The sequence below is a fragment of the Panicum hallii genome, chromosome 1 (genome assembly GCF_002211085.1).
Source record: "Panicum hallii strain FIL2 chromosome 1, PHallii_v3.1, whole genome shotgun sequence".
In the NCBI taxonomy this organism is placed as follows: Eukaryota; Viridiplantae; Streptophyta; class Magnoliopsida; order Poales; family Poaceae; genus Panicum; species Panicum hallii.
Genome location: NC_038042.1, coordinates 55,217,007 through 55,236,954, shown reverse-complemented (window position 1 = coordinate 55,236,954; position 19,948 = coordinate 55,217,007). Strand labels below are relative to the sequence as shown.

Below are 19,948 nucleotides of genomic sequence, written 5' to 3'. Positions count from 1 at the left end.
TTGCAGTTTCAGAAACTTGAAGTAATAGAATGCATAGGAGATGTACCATTGTGTTCGCTGTCCACCAAGCCTCCGTGGCAACAACAGATCCATCCGGTCGGCGGCCAAGCCCTGAATCAGTGCGCAGTTGCTGTATGAACTGCCACAAACCCCTGAGCTGCCTATATCTGTTCCCAAACTGCGGTCTGTCATGCCAAAACCCAGTGGCGGCATAGAATCTAGACTGGATCTCTTTCCACCCATGCTTGTTCATCACACCCCTCACGCAGTTTCCGTTATCGATTTGGCTGCAGTAAATACGGCAAAAGGCTTTGGTATGTTCTGGACTCCACGCAGCCCTGTTGGTGTCGGCCTAAACGAAGCGATTATTAGCACGGAATTTACGCAGTGTCGCACAAGGTAATGCAATCAACAAACCGGACTACTGGTGCCCCCAAAATTGGTTCAAACACAACCTACATAGGGCAGTCAACCAACCGAGCAAGTGCTGTACAGAAATTAAGTGAAAAACAGCCTAAAACAGAACCTACAAAGGTGTATTCGACGGGGGCTTTGGCGCACAATCAAAGGCAAACATAATCCGCTGAAGTGAAAGCATGAAAACCTAGCCTGTCCCCTTGTCCTGCTTCTCTTCTCTCTCTCTCTCATTTGGCACTGATTAGCAAAGCTCACACATTTGGCTATTATAAACATATCCTGCATAGGCCAATCAACATAACCTAAATTTGGCAATGATAAGCGTATCGTCAGGGACAGAGACCAAAATTATTCCGTGTCCACACATGACACTGATTAGCAAAGCTCACACATTTGGCAATGATAAACATAACCTACATAGGCCAATCAACAGTCCGGACTAATGTTGCACCACAATTTCGTAAAAACAGCACCTAATTAGTGATGACAAAGGTAAATTTACCTGCACGGCACGACGACGGCGACGGCCACCGCCTCTGGTGGCTTCGTTGGATGCCGACGTTTCATGTCGAGGGGGGCGGCACCCTGCAGGCAGGTCTGCGGCGCCATAGGGTGCAGACCCGCCGCCTTGTGCATATGGAGGTGCGGTCGCGCCACTGGTGCCTGATCGCCGGCGACCGCTGGCCCCGGCTCGGCCTTCTCCGCGGACGCTGCGTGGCCCGCGCAGGCCAAGGGTTCGGTTCTGGCCCCGTGGAGGAACACGAATGGGACATGGACGGTCACTTCCCTGGACCTCGTCGCCGCGGAGAAGGTCTTGCACCTCCAACCACCCGTGCTCCGCGTTGAGGTCCAGGCCGTCGAAGTGGAGGCGGCTCGGCCGTAGGCTGCTCGATCCGCTGTGGGGGTAGGCGCCGGCCGATAAGCCGCCGTACCCACCGTCGGAGGACGGCCCCGGGGCCATGGACAGGAAGTCCCGGGTTCCGCCGCCGCCGCCAAAAAAGTCATCGTTGCCGTTGCCTCCGGCGTTGCAGTCGTCCTCCAGGCCGTAACCGCTGGCATCGTAGGCGTCCACGTCGTAGTCGTCCATGGCCGCAGAGGTGCGCAGGTAGGCGTCCACGGCAAGCAGGGAATGGATGGATGCCTCACAGCAGCAGGCGGCGGAGCAGCAGGCGGCAGGGAGGGGCTACGACGGACCAGCGATGGATGGATGCCTCACAGCAGCAGGCGGCGGATGAGCAGGCGGGGATGGATGGATCAGCGATGGATGGATGCCTCACAGCAGCAGGCGGCGGAGCAGCAGGCGGGGAGGGGCGGCGGGGGAGCAGCAGGCGGCGGGGGAGGGCCGGCGGGGGAGCAGCAGGCGGCGGGGGGAGGGCCGGCGGGGGGAGGCCCAGCGGGGGAGCAGCAGGCGGGGGATGGGCGGCGGGGGGAGGGCCGGCGGGGGAGGCCCGGCGGGGAGCAGCAGGCGGGGGATGGGCGGCGGGGAAGGGGCGGCGGGGGGAGGGCCGCCGGGGGAGCAAGCAGGCGGGGGAGCAGCAGGCGGTGGGGGAGGGGCGGCGGGGGAGGGGCGGCGGGGAGCAGCAGGCGGCGGGGAGGGGCGGCGGGGGGATGTGCGGCGGGGGGAGCAGCAGGCGGCGGGGGACCAGCGGCGGGGGAGGGCCGGCGGGGAGCAGCAGGCGGCGGGGGACGGGGCGGACGGCAAGGCGGCGGCGGGGGAGCAGCAGGCGGCGGGGGACGGGGCGAGCGAGATAGGGTTCGGACTCGTGGAGCGGACTCCTGTCAGACAGAATGCACGCGGCCCGATGCGCAAACGCAAAAATACACGTCCCGGCCCGTTTAGATTCCTAAACGCGTAAAGGCCCTAAACGCGAAATCTTTTTGCGTTTTTGCGTCGATCTAAACAGGCCCTTTGCGATCTGGGTCCCTGGGAAAGGAACGAGCGCACGGGGGGGATCAGCAGTTTTTCATCTCCTCGCTCGCGGCGTGCTGACAGATCTGATCTGATCTGAACACATGGATGTCTTGAGACACGACCCTACTGCTTCTCTGACTTCACGCCGAGCACGTATTGCAAATGCATACTGCATGCAGCAGTGAGTGTATTGTAGAATGCAGATAGATAAGGAGGACAAGTTGAGCTGGAGGTGTGCATATCACACCGCCTCCAGCATTCGTTTCATCCTCTTTCTTTTCTGACAGGAGGCAGCAGCAGGCCAACCGTGTGCTGGGCCGGGCAGAAGCCCAGTGGGCTGGGTTCGGTCGGTTTCTGAAGAATCTTGGGATGTGGGCTGTAGCCCATTTGTTTAGCAACGAGTTTTGAGTCCGTTTCGTTTCGCGACGGAAATAATGGCGCGCCGGCCCGGCCGGCCCCGCAAGCTGTCCGACGAGGCGGCGACCCATGCCGTGCTGCGTCGCCGCACCTGACCGTATCGCGCGCGCTGCCGTTGGGACCGGCCAAAGTTGACGCGCCCCACGACGGCAACAAACCCCTGCTCGGCCAGCCCAGACTGTTATCCTATTAGCCTGTCGCCAACTATAACCCGCCCGTTCCGCGAGGATCCCCCGCGGCGCCGTCTCCAGTGCGCCACCCTGTGCTGTTCCGTGCGGGGGGCATGTGGTGGTTTGCAGTGCACGCAGCTTTACGAGCAAGCTAAGTGCCTAAGTATGAGCAGTAAATAGTACAAGGCTTAATGCAGGCGGCGAGAGTGTGATTTGTGGGGTCCTTCTTTGGCGACGCTGAGTCTAATCATCGCCCAAATGATAGTACCGTCCACTGCTACAAGAGAAGTACCTTGACAGGTTTGCTCAATAGAACGTGCGTGCAAAATCCACCCTTTGATTGTGGACCACCCCACCAAATCTTTTATTGATCGTGTATTAGCTTTTCATCTGTAGCTTCAACTGTTCCCATTTTACTCCTTACTAGTTCGCGTCCAGCTAACAAAAAGAGCACAAGCCATTTATCACCTTTAATTTATGTTCATATGCTATAACTATGTCATTATAAATCAGCACCTCACCGTCAAACTTTGTAGCCTCGGAGACCACCGCCACACGGGATCCGGCGTTCCGGATCGCCGGTTCACCCAGAGGCTTGAGGATCGAGATGAAAATCCACGCGCCCCGCCCCCGTCCAGCCACCGCCAGGCGGACGCCAATTTGTTTAGTCCCCACCACCCCCGTCCGCTCCGCTGTGTCGCGCCCGGGAATCACTCCGCACGCGAACTGCAGACGCGGACACCCCACGCCCAGCTCAGCTCGGCACCACCACCACCACCACCACCACCACCACCGCGACCTCGCCCTCCACTCCATCCTCCCCCCGCACACGCACGGGCCGCGCCGGAGGCAGGAGCTGGAGCCCATCGAGCAGCGGCCGGCACTCGCCTTTTCTTTAATCCGGAACCCCTCCCTGAGCTCCCCCGCACTACGCTGCATCGCGTGACGTTGACATTGGCATGGCCCCTTCCCCACCTCCGCCACCACCTCGTCTTCCACTTGCCCTCCTCCGGCTCCACGCGGGGTGGTGAGCTGTCGCCTCTCCGCGTGAGCTGAGGCGGCGGCGGCAGCGAGGGGGAGCTCGGCGCCGCAATGGCGACGGCGGAGGCGGCGGCGGAGGTCGTGCGGGAGATCGCGGCGGTGGGAGCCGCCGACCTGGCCGCCGCCGCCGAGCCGCTGCGTGCGGACTGCCTCCGCCTCGCGCGGAAGGTGTCCCTGCTGTCGCACCTCGTCGCCGAGGTCGCCGAGGCGGGGGAAGGCGACGCGGCGGCCGCGGCGTGGGTGCGCGAGCTGGTGAGAGCGCTCGAGGCCGCCAGGAGGTTCGTCGCGCTGGGGCGAGCGCCGCCCACGCCGACGGCCGCTGCGGGGGCGTCAGATCAGGTGAGGAAATGCCGGGATGGACTCGTGTGGTTACCTGGAGCGTTCCGCTCAAGCTGCATTGCTCGTTAATTGGCGCGTTCCCCTTTGCGGCATTCCGTCGAACATCTTTTGCGCGTGTTCGAAGTAGCTCTGTTCGTCTGCTTGCTGCCCTCTTGCTTCGTTTGGATTCTGCTATGGACTACCGCACTGCCCCGCATCTATGATTGACGCAGTAACTAGACTATCTGTGGTTGTTCCGTGGCCGACGCTCTACTTTTGTGGGATTCCCGATTCCGTCAAACTCTTGATGTTCTCATCTAATTTGCTTGGTGCGCTTCAATTGATTTCCACTTTAAGCTTTCATTAGTTGCTACAAAGGCCCCATGGATTTGTGAATATGTCAGTTGACGTTATTTGCCATCTTCACTCTTCAGGCGCAGAGATTGAATCTCAACCTGGTTTCGTATTACCAGAATAGCTTGTTGTGTGATCGTCTAAAAAGGGTCATTGTCAGTGTTTTTCACTGATTACTGAATTTGTCCTTTCAGAAGAGAACACTTCTAAGACTTTCTATCTTATTTTAGTGAACAATCATGCATCCCTCCCAGGTATTATTCATCATCTTAAAAATTATGTCATGTTCACCCATTATATGAAAACTTAAATGTATTAACGGGTCTCTTCAAATGAAACATTAATGGTTCTTATGCAGCATAACTAAATCATAGTACAATTTATCAATTGACAAGTTGCTTGTTCTATTGCTGTTTCAAGGTAACATTTTGCTACTTAAACTTACATTGAAGTTGTATGGCTGCTTGTGCTGTGGAATAGGTGGAGTCATCGCACTTGTCGAGAGCACCCTATCCGAGCTATAATATTCAAATTTTAGCCAGATATAGCTAGACACTGTTCTGATAGTTACTAAAATTTGGATTAGATTGATTATTCCTGCAAGTCGTTTTTAGTTTTTGAGTTTTTAGAAGGGGAATTTTCAGGCTTTCGTTATCTCGCTTCTCACTTATGGGCTTTCAAATAAGCTTCTCGAGCATATTTTTCATCAGTATGCTACTTAATCTGGTTAGTAAACAGTCCTGTCCTGTAAGCAATCTAATGGGTCCTTTCCGGAAAGGCTTAAAGCTGGCAAGTGCTGGGCATCTTTTTGCGTGTGGTTTGCCTCTAGATTTGTCCTCTCCACTTTAATAACGCACTTCATTTCTGTTACATGGGGCATATGGATCTAATCAGCATGTTATATAAAACTATAAAAGCAACCTGTTCTCCTTTCTTTCTTATTTTGTACAAGCTGTCTGTGCCTAAAAATGAAAGTGGATGTAGATAAAATATAGAAGCTAAGGAAAATTTTGATTTAGAATGTAAAACATGATATATAGCAGCTGTGGACATGAAAGGAAATCTAAAATTTTTGAACGGCAAGTTTTTACCGTGCATCTGGATATGAAATTTGCACCTGGCATTTGGAAATCTGTTCTTGTTCATATTGCTCCCTCATCCTCATAGCAAACACAGCTATGATCTCTAGAGTTTATATTACATGCACAACAGCTCAATGCGTAGCTAACCTAATCCTAGTCAACCAGATCTGAGCTCGAGAATAGGTCAAATTCTAACTGAAGAACATGTACATGATGTGAGCTAGATGTTCACTAACACTTCATGTTATTAGCAGCTTTGATGTGATTAATACTTCTCTTTTTGTTCCCCTACCTGTATCTCAGTTCGTAAGGTTGTGTTTTGCCTAACCATTTATGATCATGTTCCTCAGTAAATGCAGCCCTCAAATGTGGTTGTATCAATGCTTTGGCATTAAACTTGTCCATGTTCTATCTTCAGCCTCTCTATGTAATGTTGGTACGATTTGTCCTGATCCCCCTTTTTTCTTCCTTTGTCAAGGATGCCATCTGCAACAATACTGCTCTCCAGTTCAAGTATGTGACCTGGCAGTTGCAAGCTGCTCTAGCCAACCTTCCACATAGCTGTTTTCAGATATCAGATGAAGTTCAAGAAGAGGTATAGTTAAGTTGGTTCATTGTGGAAATAAATCCTTTTTTTTTCAATTATACCTGTTTGAACCTTTTTAAGTTTATAGGTTGACTTAGTGCGAGCTCAGCTTAGAAGAGAAATGGAAAAGAAGGGAGCCCTTGATATAACCGTTTTTACAAAAGTTCATGATATCTTAGCTCAAATTGACAATGCTGGACCACAATCTCAACAACCCCATCAACAACCGGAGCAATCACAGATGGAGAAATTTAGTAAAGATCACCTGGATTTGCAAAATGCTATTTTACTAGTTTCAGAAATAAGCGGGTTATCCAAATCTGACATGACGAAAATAACATCTGAGCTAATTGAAGGACTTGAAAATGCTGGAACTCCTGATTCTCCCAAACCTGCCAATATTGATAGCCAATCAAGTGATGAAACAAAAAGCTCATCTGAGGAAGTTAAGAAGCCTGACTCTGTATCTATTCCTGAGGATTTCCGTTGCCCGATATCTCTTGAGTTGATGAGAGATCCGGTCATTGTTTCAACAGGACAGGTGAGGCTTCACATCATCACCCTTTTACTGGTCCTACACTATAAAATCTCTCTTTTAAACTGTCATGTACAATTTGCCATGTGCTGACAAATTGCTCACAAATTATGTAGACCTATGAGCGGGCTTTCATCCAGAGGTGGATTGACTGTGGAAACCGGACCTGCCCAAAAACTCAACAGAAGCTCCAGAATCTTACATTGACCCCAAACTATGTGCTAAGAAGTTTAATAATGCAGTGGTGTGAGGAAAAGGGGATCGAACCACCTAGTAGATCTAAAAGTGATGGTTCTTCTCATGAGGTCGGTGGGAACAGATTAGCAATTGAAGCATTGGTTCGCAATCTCTCTAGCAGCTCATTAGATGAACGGAAATCTGCTGCCGCTGAAATAAGATCTTTGGCCAAGAAAAGTACAGACAATCGTATACTTCTAGCGGAGTCTAGTGCTATCCCGGCTCTAGTGAAACTTCTGTCGTCGAAGGACCAGAAAACCCAAGAACATGCAGTTACAGCTCTTCTGAATCTCTCCATATATGATCAGAACAAGGAACTGATAGTGGTTGCTGGTGCCATTGTCCCAATCATACAAGTGCTGAGGACAGGTAGCATGGAAGCAAGAGAAAATGCAGCCGCTGCTATTTTCAGCCTGTCACTAATCGACGATAACAAGATAATGATAGGAAGCACTCCAGGAGCAATTGAAGCATTGGTTGAGTTGTTGCAGAGTGGTAGCTCAAGGGGTAAAAAGGATGCAGCAACGGCACTGTTCAATCTATGCATATACCAAGCTAATAAGGTCAGGGCAGTTCGAGCAGGGATCCTGGCGCCACTTATGCGGATGCTGCAGGATTCATCCAGAAGTGGCGCCATCGATGAAGCGCTGACCATCTTGTCAGTTCTTGTGAGTCATCATGAGTGTAAAATTGCTATATCTAAGGCACACGCAATACCCTTTTTGATAGATTTGCTTCGGTCGGGCCAGGCCCGTAACAAGGAGAATGCTGCTGCTATTTTACTTGCACTTTGCAAGAAAGATGCTGAGAACCTGGCCTGTATAGGGAGGCTTGGTGCTCAGATACCACTAACTGAGCTGGCAAATACCGGTACAGACCGAGCTAAGCGCAAGGCAACCTCACTCCTGGAGCATCTCAGTAAGTTACAGGTGCTCTAGTTCCACTGCCCACCGCACACCGTTTTGTGCGTGTGCGTGTGCGTGTGTTTTTCAATTTTTCACGTGTATGTATACATACAGGAAAATTGTAACTTCATCTGTCATCGAGTGTGAATTTAGTGGGTTGATGATTAGATTGTTTCAGTCACAATCAGACGCGAGTTAATCGATTCGCACCATAAATCTGTTGGTGCTGCTGAATCTGTGATGTTCAGTTGCTCATCTAGTTCGATCAGCTTCTAATCTCAAGGTGCGAAATTATCTCGGTCTCCATCGGAATATCTACTCATGACTTCTTTGGCTTCAAGATATCAACCTGACATAAACCTGGCACCTTCAGCACTTCGTTCCTGGGGGTTCCTTTCTAAAGATCTTGAGAGGTTCGTTTGAGTGCAGCTCCATCTTTTTGCCTTAATGAATTTGTTGGAGCCACGGTGTACCCACCTGGACATGATTAGCGAGGCGACCTGATAAAAAAGCAGCATGATAATGATGATCTTATGCTTGTTACTCCTGCCTAAGTGCCTATTTCTTTTAATCCCAGGATTCCCCGTGTCTTGGCAAAATCATATCATCACTAGTTAACAATATCGACCTTGACTCGAAAGAGGATAGCGATGAAACGGATCGATGACGAACCAATTTTCCATAATAAAAGCAAAATAAAAACCATGGTACTGTTCTCTCGGTCGTAAACATTGAACTGCTCAGAGCATCTGCTTGCATCAGATGTGGATCATGTCGTCAGGAGTCAAATGATAGAGCCCTCTGATGCAAGGCAACGGGTACGTGATGCACTGGCTCGTGAGTTAGCCATTCGCTTTCATGGGATGGCGCCTCCAAGCTTCAGAGCTGGGAAGAGACCAAAACCACGTGTGCGCTCGAAATTGCCAGTTTGTCTCGTCAGTTGTCGCTACGCAGCAGATGCTGCTCTGATGTGTGGAGATTAGGAGCTCGGAGAGTGTATTATAGTTTCGAAGGCATGCTGCCGTAGTGCTGTACCAAACAACGCAGGGCCGGGGGACGATCACGCCTGATTATCTGAACATTATCAATGTAATCTTAAGATTAGTTTAGCCTCAGGAAACAAAAAGGTACTTTCGCAGGCCATCATGGTCATCAGGAAGACGCATGATACGTAACCGAGCAAATTGGATCGGCACACGAACGAGCAGGCTCGGGACAAACTGACAAAAAGAGCGAACCATTTGATACCGGGAGCTGTCAAGATCGTCGTGCACTTGCTTTAACTCGCACTACCGACACGAGAACCCTTTCGTGTGCAGCACAGGATGGTGGATGCAGTCTCCAAAGCAATCAATCCCCCATCGCCATTGACCTGCAGCTACAAGGATCCATTGACCTGTGGCACGTCTTGTCACGCGTGGCAGGAGGAGATCTATGGAACTGACCGCGTTTGCACAGCACCCGTTCCAAGGGGGAGAGGGGGGGGGGGGTGGGGAGGAACAAAAAAAAAGAGAAGAAAAAAAATCAAATCAAAAGAAAACGGTGTGTGAGAAGACCAGCGATCTGAAGCGACGAATGGAGAGATCTCTGAATGTTCACACCAATGCAGCCATGCAGGTTCATGGAACAGGAGAGCGAGTTGGTTAAAATTTCCTGTTGAGGGAAAGCGAGCTGGGCGACACTACTTTCTCGGAATTCCAGTGGTTAAAGTCAAGTGGCGAGGCGCTTACTCAACCCCCACACCATCTTTTGAGGATGCTTGCAAGCTTCCAGCGGAAACCACAAGTCCACTGCATGAATGGCCACACTAATCAGGCTTGTTTGTATCCGCGGAAACTAGTAAGATGCCTCTCCTAGATTCCGTTCACCCTCACATTTTCACATGCGCGGTCCTGCTTTCGTGATGAAGCCTGAACGTCCCTCACTAGCGATGTTACAGGAAAATCAGGGTAGAAGAGAGGAAGAAAGATGTCCAAGGATTAAAAAAAATAGCCGGAAAAAGGAACGCCAGAATGTCTTCTCAAGCACTGCAGGCAACGTTTTGAAAATTGGACATTCGAAAGTGGGTCAGTGGATCGCAAATAATAGAACCATCATAATTACTATAACAATAACAGCGAAAATATGGAGGAAGTGTTTGGTTGCATGGACTAAACTTTAGTCCTTATCATATCGAATATTTGTTACTAATTAGGAGTATTAAATATAGACTAATTATAAAATTAATTGCATAGATGGAGGCTAATTTGTGAGAATAATCTATTAGTCTAATTAGTTTATAATTTGACAATGTGGTGCTATAGTAAATATCTAATTATGAATTAATTAGTCTTTGTATCGCGAATTAGCCTCCATCTGTATAATTAGTTTTATAATTAATTTAAATTTAATACTTGTAAGTAACCAAATATTCGTTGTGACTTGGTCGCTTGAATCAAACACTCCCTAAAAAGAGAAAAAGAAGAAACAAAGGCAAGCCCATAGGTTTGTCACTGGCCCAATCCGGCGCGGTGGCTCCGGCTAACCGGCGACACACGGATCTCACCGATACGGAGGCTTTTAAGCGCTTTACCACCCACCCCAAATCACGCGCCCTTCCACCCTCCCTGCAAACAACCACCTCTGCGTCTTGACCCAAAAGGTGAAAAAAACACCCACCACCTCGGGCTCGCGCATCTCCGCTTCTCCACTCCGCCCCGCCTCGAGCCTCCCTCCCTCCGCCTCCACTGACCCCCCTCCCCCCCACTTTAAAATTCCCTCGCCGCCGCGCCCCCGCAGGCCCGCACCCCGCCCGCACACACCTCCCCCTCGCAGGTCGCAGGCAGCAACAGCAGCGGCGCCACCGCACCCCGCGCCGGAAATGGGGAACAGCCTCGGGGGCAAGCGCAAGGGCGCCAAGGTGATGCAACTGGACGGCACCTCCTTCCGCGTCAAGCTCCCCGCCGCGGCGGCCGACGTGCTGCGGGACCACCCGGGCTTCCAGCTGCTCGAGTCGGAGGAGGTCAAGCTCCTGGGCGCCCGCGCCCGCCCGCTGCCGCCCGACGCGCCGCTCCGCCGGGGGCGGCTCTACTTCCTCGTCGCGCTCCCGCGCCGCGCCCCCGCCGGCGGCGGGGCCATGCGCCGCGCCTGGTCGGGCAACCTCCGCGTCGGGGCCCGCGAGCGGCTCGAGTCGCTCATGCTCGCGCGCCGCTCCACCTCCGACCTCTCCTCGCTCCCGGTCCACGCGTCCGCCTCCGCGCCCACCTCCCCGCTCCCCAGCGGCGCCACCTCCCCGCTCCCCGCCGCGGGCGGCGCCACGCCCGTGCGCCTCAAGATGCGGCTCCCCAGGGCGCAGGTGGAGAAGCTCATGGGCGAGAGCAAGGACCCCGCCGAGGCCGCCGCCAAGATCATGGAGCTCTGCGGCGCCGCGCACGCCAGCGCCAGGGTCACCCCGGAGCGGCCGCCCGGGATACTGCGGAGCCCGCGGTTCGCCAAGACGCCCGAGTGGGGCGCCGGCTTCATGCTGCCGGCGCCGGCGCCGGCGAAGACGCCGCAGCGGTGGCCCACGCTGCCACGCACTACCACGGAGGTAATTCGCTCGGAGCTAGATTTAACCCCATCCCCACGTGCATTGCATTATTGTTTGTTCCCATGCCGGCATGAGCACAGTAAGATTCGCACGCGGCGACGGAGGAACGTGATTTGCGATCCATGCCATCCCTTCTTACGTGCAGCGCTCATCACAAGAAAATCATAGAACTCGCCATTGGAGAAAGCAGCAAAATGTCTATTCATTTGTTTTCAGATCGCGTTGCGCATTGGATCATCTGGTGTGAACGCGCGCGCTAGCATGAACAAGGTTACATGGCAGCAGCATGTTAGATGCAGTTTTCCTTGTCGTCGCAGAGAACATGTAGCCTGTCTCAGTGGGGCACTGCACATACTTGTGTAGAAAAGTAGCTAACGAAACTGCTGTTCTCCGCTCATTGCGGGGAACAAGTGCGCTGCTGGATGCAGGAACATGATAGACTTCTCGAGTGGCATGTGGAGTTCTTTGACAAAAAAACAAAAGTAGAGTAGAATTGTAGAACGAAAACGAAGTTGCTTTGCCATGCTTGTGCCTGAATAGTTGAATATCTGAAGCCTGGTAGTATCTGAAGCCTTGTCTGTTTACATGAAAATGGAGTTGTTTATTATGGCTGTCCGCAAATGATTGTGCGCTATACTGTTCAGTTACTTTTTTTTTCCTTATCACTTATAGAGCTCTCATTTTGATGTTCCAGAAAAAGGCAAGGTTCGTGGAGTTGCCGGACGAGCTAATAGCATGACTTCTTCTTCTTCTTCTACTACTACTACTGTGGCAAGCATGTTTGGTGATTGTCAGGCCAGGAGATAAGGAATTGTAAACTTATCTTCAGGCGGGGCTGTACTTTCTTCCTTCCACCGCTCGATTGAGCGAAACAGCTATGGTTTGAAGATGAGAAGCCGCCGATGGCTTCCAATTCACCTTGGTCCAATGATCTGACACCGTGTTAGACAGTTCAGTATGTTTCCTTCCGCCTTCTCCAATTCCCGTGTGTTCCTGCTGCCTTCTCTTTGGTGCTCCATTATTTGCAAGCCAATATGCTCATCAGGTCAACTCTGGTTGCCGCTGGGTAGTTTCGTCTTAGACTCAGGCAACATAACCATGTGCATCTGCATCCATACATCACTGCACACGGATTAGAAATGCCAATCTGTTCCCTGCATTATCCATTCATTTTCCTGCATGATTTTGGAATGAAAAAACTGGGGATTGTAATGCATAAACCAATTGCTCTACACATCATGAATTAATGATCTGTTGAGCAATTGAGTTGAACTGGTCGATCGTCTGTTGAGAGGAAATTATTGGGAGGCGTTGCTCAACTGCATTCCCCAGCACATGCAAGCGCATCATTTGCAATGCAGCAGACTAGCAGTAGCAGAGTCGTGCGTTGCTGCGCCGTGAGCATTTCTTATCGCCACCGATCATTCGGATTTGGATAAAAGATATCGCCGCCAATCACCGGTGAAGCTGCACATGCGTGAAGGATCTGAGTGTCTGACCTAGGCGACCTACCCTACCAAGTCAGAGGAATGCGTTTCGTGAGCCAACAAAGGCGACCTCGAACGTCTTCTGGACTCCGTGCTTGAGCCCTCTGGATCAGGGATGTTCTCTGAAGGGAACCCCCAGTCGCCGCCCTCATTATGCATAGTAGTTCGTTGGAGCGACCCCAGAAGGCCAGAACTTGTAATCCAGCAGCTGTCCTGTTCATAGTTTCTCTTTGTTGACCTTGATGAACTTTTCGTTTGGCACTACCAGTACCAGTTGGCCGTTACATAATGCAAATAATTCTTCCAGCGTACTACTGTTGTTCACATTGGAAAAAAATAAATAAAGAAAACTGTATTGTCCATGCTTCATAACCTCTCTGAATCAGGTGTAGCAGTAGCCACCATGCTGATTTGGCGAACGCCAAGCTGACAAATCACCAGCTGACTTGAAAAAAAGAAGAAATCCAAATGATGTCACGCTTGAGTTCACGTTTGGATTACGTGTAGACAAGGCAGGCTAACTCGTAAGTCGTAATGTTCAGGGCGCTAGGCCCCTCCATTTCATGCGGATCCGATCCGATTTTTGGGCCTTCCCGCGGAGGCCGGGCGGCCTCCCTCCCCAGTCAATCCGCGGCCCGCGCAGGTCGGAGCGCGCCCGCGTCCGCCCCCGCACCCCCCACCACGGATCGTGCGGTGCGCACTGCTCAGTCCGCGCGCGCGGCCGCGAGCGAAACTCCTAGCCCTTCTCGGGGGAGACGGTGGCCGCCCGGCACCGGCGCGAGCGCGGCGAACTCGTGGTGGTGGAGTGGGACGACGGCATTGGCGAGCCGCGCGTATTTCTGGGCGCGCAGCCAGCCACCAAAGCCACGCCCCCCGATCCCAAACCGGCAGCATCGTCCGCTCGAGCACCTAGCAGCACGGAACCCTGCGAACGCGAGGAGATCCCCGGCCGCTCCGGGGAGGAGAGAGATGGAGCTAGACCTTCTGGGGCTCGGCTTGCCGCCGGCGACTGCGGCCGTGGTCGGCCACGGAGGTGCGTACCATGCACATGCACCGGCGGCCGTCGGCATCGGTTTCAGATGAAACTAAGCACGCGAGATGTTCGCTGATCGCTGTAGTGCTTTCCTCCAGGTTCAGCGGGGCAGCGGCATTGTTACGGGCAGGCGGCCTTCGACGAGCCCCTTCGTTTCGCGGCGGCGCCCGAGGCCCCTTCGCCGTTGCGCGCGCGCGTGCGCCGGCGCCCCGTGGGCACGGACGACGACGTCCCTGCGCCTCCGGCGAACAGGTTGAAGCCCTCGTCGACGGCGCCGTGGCCCGCTCAGCCACCGTTCCTGAAGGTTTGCATTCCGGGCGCCGCTGGAGACAAATCTCCACGAGCCTCTCAGCTCGGTTCTTTCATGGGGATATTTCCATCGGCGCCGAGCGTGCAGCACGCCATTGCCACGAGCACGCCGTCGCCGCAAGGCGCCAGCGCCCCCGCTGTAAACGGATTCGGCAGGACACCACCGGCTGCCGCAGGGCCAATCTTTGAGGGGTCCGCGGCAGCGTCCAGGTCCAGCAGCGATCCAGATCATTCCAGGGCGCCATTGACGATAATCTACGCTGGCTCTGTGCGTGCATTCGACAGTGTACCGATGGAACAGGTACGGTTTCCACCCCAACTCTGACACTTCGGTGACGGAAGAGTGTGTGATATGCCATTACCTGCAGGCTGAGAAGATTCTGTTTCTGACTGCAAAAGAGGCTCAAGCTGCAGAAACCCCGGCCTACCAACAGCCAGTGCCGCAGTCGGAACTAGCTGCTGCACCCCCAAGTAGTGCAGCGCAGGTGATGATGCTCTTGGGTTTGGCTAATGTCAAAGATAGTAAGGATTTTTTCCCCCTCGCTCTGAAGATGGCGGCGATACATGGATGTGCATCTTAATCATGACGGGATGTTCTTGATTTCGTTAGGTCTTCTACCGAAGAGGACGGCGTCCCTTGCCCGCTTCCTGCATAAACGCAAGCAAAGGCAGGCGATAATTACTCCGTCACACAAAGCCCCGTTTGTGGACATGGAACATCCATGGGCCTTCGAGGATGGTCCAAAGAGCATGAAAGAAAATCATGGCGAGGAGGCAGTAAACACTGAGCTAAAGATTTAGCTGGTGGTGTAAAGTCATCGGTCCATATCTCGGTTTCAGTTTTACTAACAACTTCTTGCCGATCCAGGCCAAATTTTGGATCACTCTGGTAGATTTTGAGCCACCAATCTGAGCAGAAAATCTTCTGGTGCATGCATTGGATTGCAAGAGCTTCATAGAGAGATTGACTTCAGTTCCTGCACATTCTTGGTCTTCAACTCGGATTCTCTCAGAAATTTTTGTGGCTCATTCATATCAGAAACCCCATATAGGATCTATGCTGTACTAAGATCAGCTAACCTGTTGTACCAGATCAGTGTGACCGCTAATTGCACATCTTTGTGTGGCGGGGGTGCAACAGTGTTGGGCAGCACGTGTTGATGTCTTGATCCTTTAGTCACTATGGTTTTTTTTTGTTCTGTTGTTAGCTCGGGTGCTATTGTTTTTTTTTTTGCTCAACCCCCTTTGAGGTTGTTGTACTGCTCTTTTTAATATAATAATTGGCACTTCTGCAGCCAAGTTTGTTTTTCCAAAAATATTGCATGTCTTCTTAGTCTAGTGTAACAAATCTTTGGTGCTGGGAAGCACGTAATTTTTTTAGCTTGTGTGTGTTTGGTGCTAGGCTGCTAGTAAATTCTGTAATCGGTTGCGGACCAGTTCAGTAATGCTAGTAAATTCCCAGTTCAGTGGTGTTTCAGATGTAGCACGGTGAACCAGTCGCGCTCAGTTTAGTGTGTCTCAGACTCAGAGCTAGCTCGGTGAACTGGTCCGCTTTCCACTTCAATCTTGGAAGATGCAGGACTCTGCTTCATATGAACAAACTGCCTCGCAGACTGGAACGCCTGGTCTGTTGCTTTATTTCCTTACGGACAAAAGCATCACTAGACTATTGACTTGTGCGGTCGAAATGTGCCCCTAAATATGATGCAGTGATGCTTGGTCTATCAAAAGAACAGAAAAGGAAAACCTGATGCTTGTACTGACTTCGAATGGTTCACTCTGTCAAGATCCTATGAGTTTCATTTGAATCAACAACGTCGTAACATTCAGAATGTGGATGTACCAGGGACTCACGTCCTGCCTCGTGCCTCCTGACTAATATAATAAAACTCATAAAGTGATTCCTTCCCAGAAAAGATTAGGATAAGAACTTTTACTGTTCCAGAATTGAGAAATGTTTGCCACCAGATTGGGCTGGCCTGGTACGCAAGAAGACAACCAAGAAAGAGAACACTAGATGTCCACAATAAAGAATAATCAAATATTCCAAGGCATTTACAAAGGAGTACAAAGGTTCAGATGTTCAAGTACTAGACACCATGCTGTTTGTCTGACACCGAAGAGATCATAGATTATAAGGTGGTCGCTTTTAACATCTGGACCAGGAAGCGGAAAGTGGTGATTCAGAGGTACACTAAAATCACCGTGCATCAAGTGATACAAACACACAGAAGCTACTTTGCTGTTCTAGAGTGCTTGATAAGCCAGTCAATGACAACGTCTATGTTCACAGAATCCTTGCAGGAGATCATGTAGCAACAAACTTCACGATCCTGTATAGATTCCAATCCACTGAAAACAAAGAAGAAAGAGCTCTTCAGCTAAAAATATCATGCAGAAAGAAGGAAGAATGATTAATAAGGTAAGCCCATCTGGAAGGAAGTTACACTCACAGTTGGTCAACCAATGCCTGCTTAGAAAGCGCTTCAGACTTGTCAATTTTGTTGCCAAGGACAAGCAAGGGAATCCCAGCTAAAGACTTTTTCGTCAGCAGATCATGCAATTCACTTTTTGCTATTGGGACACTATCTCGATCAGCAGCATCCACCACATATCTGCAATTAAATCACAAAATTAGCAAATCAGTAGGCGAGGGAACTGCAAACTATCTGGGTAACAAGCATCATGCAGCCACTATGATCATGCCCACACAAGAGGACATGATAAATACATGAACAAACAACATGGCTTATTTTTTCAAAGGTGTATACTCTTTCAAGTAAAATGAATAATAAGCAATGTGGATATGCTCTGTAAATGCAATTGGGTTCCTTCATCCTTTATTTGATAAAGCATGAATCAAAAGTCAATACATTATTTAACAGGCCATGAGAAATAACACCACACTGATAATTCAGGATAACTGCCGATGCTCCAATATGTGTCAGTTTCCAACTTAAAATCATGATCCTTCAAGATGTACAGCCGATAGGGGTAAACAGAATGCAGCACACATTATTTAACAGGCCATGAGAAAACATCTTCTACATATTATGCAATTAGCTGTACTTTAATATCTCTTTGCTGCATGGATAAACATATATAATGCTGTGCTTCTAACAGGTGATTTGATTATTTTTATAAAATGAGGAAACCGCAAAGTGTTCTCCAATTGGAAGTTATTTGTCATTAACCCAATCCTATCATATTATCACAAAATCGAATATCCAATATGCACAATATGAATATCCAAGAAGAGCAGGAATTACAGAATAGCAGAAACTCCTCGGCAGTAGCGCTCCCACATTGTCCGGAATCTCCGTTGCCCACCAAGGTCCCAAAGTTTAATTGTGACATTTCCTTTGGTAACTTTCCGCATATTAAAGCCTACCTGTTTTAGGAGATGGGCACTTCAGATCACTTAGATAACCAAAATGTTATTGAGGATATCATAAAGAAGTGGTGTACATACAGTTGGAATCATGTCCTCGCTGTAGCCACCAGTCTGGGAAGCACAGCAGCCATGAATTAAAATTAAAACATCACACCAAACATGATAATATATCTTAAGTCGAGTGAGTTGATGCATACAGCGACAGCATTGACTAGAGATGTCTTTCCAGCATTTTGCAGCCCAACCAAGGAGAGCTCCATCTCCTGCTTAAAAAACAAGCTGAAATAGAGAATGTTACTGCTGGGAGTAGAACTGTGATTATTGTGATATGTACTGCTTAAAAGCCAACAAAATGCTACTCAATAGCTAAGGCTGGCACACCTAATAATCTCAGACTAGCAGAGTTTGCTCGTTTTAAGACTTAAGACTATAACCTTGTAAAAACCCTGATAACAATGTTCAAAATAGCTAATGATCCACGAGAAAGAATCTCATGTAGCACAAGCAAAATGCTCAGAGTAAACAGGGTAACAACAATGATCTCAAGCAAACCAGCTGCCTCAACGGCAAGTTGAAAACTAAATTCACCGAATATGACTTGACCAACATAATACTTATACGCAACTAAGCACTTTCTGAAGATTAGGATCAGGAGCATCCTAACAATGGAAGTCCCCATTCACAATGCAGATGTAGGCAGCCTTTTTGAAATATGGAATTTAAACTTGTTTCAGGCATGTCGCTTAAACTTTCGAAGCTTGATCGTCAATCTATCTGTCTTCAATCACGAGGATATTGCCATCATAGGCACCAAATGACACTCATGGAACCACAAAGTTGAATACGAATTTTTTCCCAGCCCGTACTCCAATAATCCTCATTCACCTTGTAACTATACTGACTGCATCAAGATCTACCTAGGTTAAGTACGCACAAGCAACTTATGAATGTTTGTGCTAACATTGGCCTGGATCTAACTGCGCAGAGCACACGGCCCACTTCAATTCGCAATCAAGCCGCGCCATCTCGCCGCACAGTCCAATCCAAACCAATCTAAAGAGAAACCCCAATCGGAACAACCAAAGCTGTGGAGCCAACAAACGGGCGGGATTTTCCACCAAACGAATTGGAGCGAAAGGGGCGAGGGCAAAGGACGGGAGAGATAAGAGTCCGTCAGCACGAACCTTCGGAGCCAGTTGAGCAGCGAGTCCCAGAGCCCCATGCCGGATCTCTCTCTCTCGGGGAATCCGCAGCGCGGGGGAAGGGGACGAGCTCGATGCGGGGCGGTGCGGCCGTGCAGGTACGGGGGGGGGGGGGGGGCGGTACTAGGCTAGGAGACGACGACGTGGCGCGGGCGGTAGGCAGATCGGAGGCGAGGCGGCCGCGCGGCTGGCTCAGGCTGGCCTAGGCCGGGCGGCGTGGCGTAACCAGGCGATCGGTCGTTTTGGACGTCATGGGCCGTGCCGTGGACGGCAACGTTCAGGTCGCGATGGACGACAGCGGTGGGAACGTGGCTCGGTCGATAGAACTAGCTGTTCTCTTCTCTGTCGTCGCTCGTGACGTGTCATGAGATGAGGCGTGAACCTGGCTTAAGGGAGTCTCCCGTAGCTGACGCTGAGACGGCAGGCATATCTTCATTTTTGGAGATGCTTTAGGCCGCCGTGCAGTGCACACAAGTAGAAATGTAGGATGGCCCACTGGGCTAGAAATGGGCCACGACGAGGCCCACGAGATGCTGCCAGTCGGAACGGAAGTTTTTTTTAAAAAAAAAAGATAAAAAATTAAAATTCGAAAAAGAGAAGCCGGATCGGAAAAATTCGGAAAATGGGTACCCCTCGCCCTTTGATTGGGCGGGAGGTTCCAAAAAAATTTTCAGACCCCTCCCGAGGGCCTCTTCGCGAATAAGAAAAGTTTCTTATTCGCGAAGAGGTCCCTGAAGCAGGCGTCCCGCCCGGCCAGCGGGCGGGAGGTCCCCTGGTTATGATTTTTGTTATATTTTCTTAAAATTTATGTTTCACAAACTATTTGAAATTCAGATTTTTTCAAATACAAGATTTATTCGCCATACCCTTATGTATGCATATAAAATTTTAATTCAATTTTATGAAGAAGATTACGGTATCTAAAACTCGTACGAAGATGGTTAAATGATAACGTTTGCAACGTAGAATCCAAATATTACG

At 50.5% G+C, this 19,948-nt stretch overlaps 4 protein-coding genes across 4 annotated transcripts; 3 read left to right on the top strand and 1 right to left on the bottom strand.

The window, feature by feature from the left end:
• The first annotated feature begins 3,646 nt into the window (after positions 1 to 3,646).
• Positions 3,647 to 8,229, top strand: LOC112878934 (U-box domain-containing protein 11-like). Its single transcript, XM_025943205.1, has 4 exons — positions 3,647 to 4,296; positions 6,190 to 6,306; positions 6,386 to 6,838; positions 6,949 to 8,229. The coding sequence occupies exons 1-4, from the start codon at positions 4,009 to 4,011 to the stop codon at positions 8,005 to 8,007; spliced, it is 1,917 nt and encodes a 638-aa protein (XP_025798990.1). The 5' UTR covers positions 3,647 to 4,008; the 3' UTR covers positions 8,008 to 8,229.
• A 2,357-nt stretch (positions 8,230 to 10,586) lies between these two features.
• Positions 10,587 to 13,296, top strand: LOC112902523 (uncharacterized protein At1g66480-like). The gene is made up of 2 exons (XM_025971647.1): positions 10,587 to 11,542; positions 12,237 to 13,296. The coding sequence occupies exons 1-2, from the start codon at positions 10,835 to 10,837 to the stop codon at positions 12,279 to 12,281; spliced, it is 753 nt and encodes a 250-aa protein (XP_025827432.1). The 5' UTR covers positions 10,587 to 10,834; the 3' UTR covers positions 12,282 to 13,296.
• A 617-nt stretch (positions 13,297 to 13,913) lies between these two features.
• LOC112878732 lies at positions 13,914 to 15,577 on the top strand. The gene is made up of 4 exons (XM_025942943.1): positions 13,914 to 14,062; positions 14,161 to 14,672; positions 14,740 to 14,893; positions 14,982 to 15,577. The coding sequence occupies exons 1-4, from the start codon at positions 13,999 to 14,001 to the stop codon at positions 15,170 to 15,172; spliced, it is 921 nt and encodes a 306-aa protein (XP_025798728.1). The 5' UTR covers positions 13,914 to 13,998; the 3' UTR covers positions 15,173 to 15,577.
• Positions 15,578 to 16,374: 797 nt separating this feature from the next.
• On the bottom strand, positions 16,375 to 19,103 carry LOC112879048 (ADP-ribosylation factor-like protein 8c). Its single transcript, XM_025943370.1, has 6 exons — positions 18,950 to 19,103; positions 17,963 to 18,044; positions 17,844 to 17,876; positions 17,641 to 17,762; positions 16,825 to 16,986; positions 16,375 to 16,723 (listed from the first exon to the last, which is right to left on the bottom strand). Exons 1-6 carry the CDS (start codon positions 18,985 to 18,987, stop codon positions 16,606 to 16,608), a joined length of 555 nt encoding a protein of 184 aa, XP_025799155.1. The 5' UTR covers positions 18,988 to 19,103; the 3' UTR covers positions 16,375 to 16,605.
• Between the last annotated feature and the right edge of the window lie 845 nt (positions 19,104 to 19,948).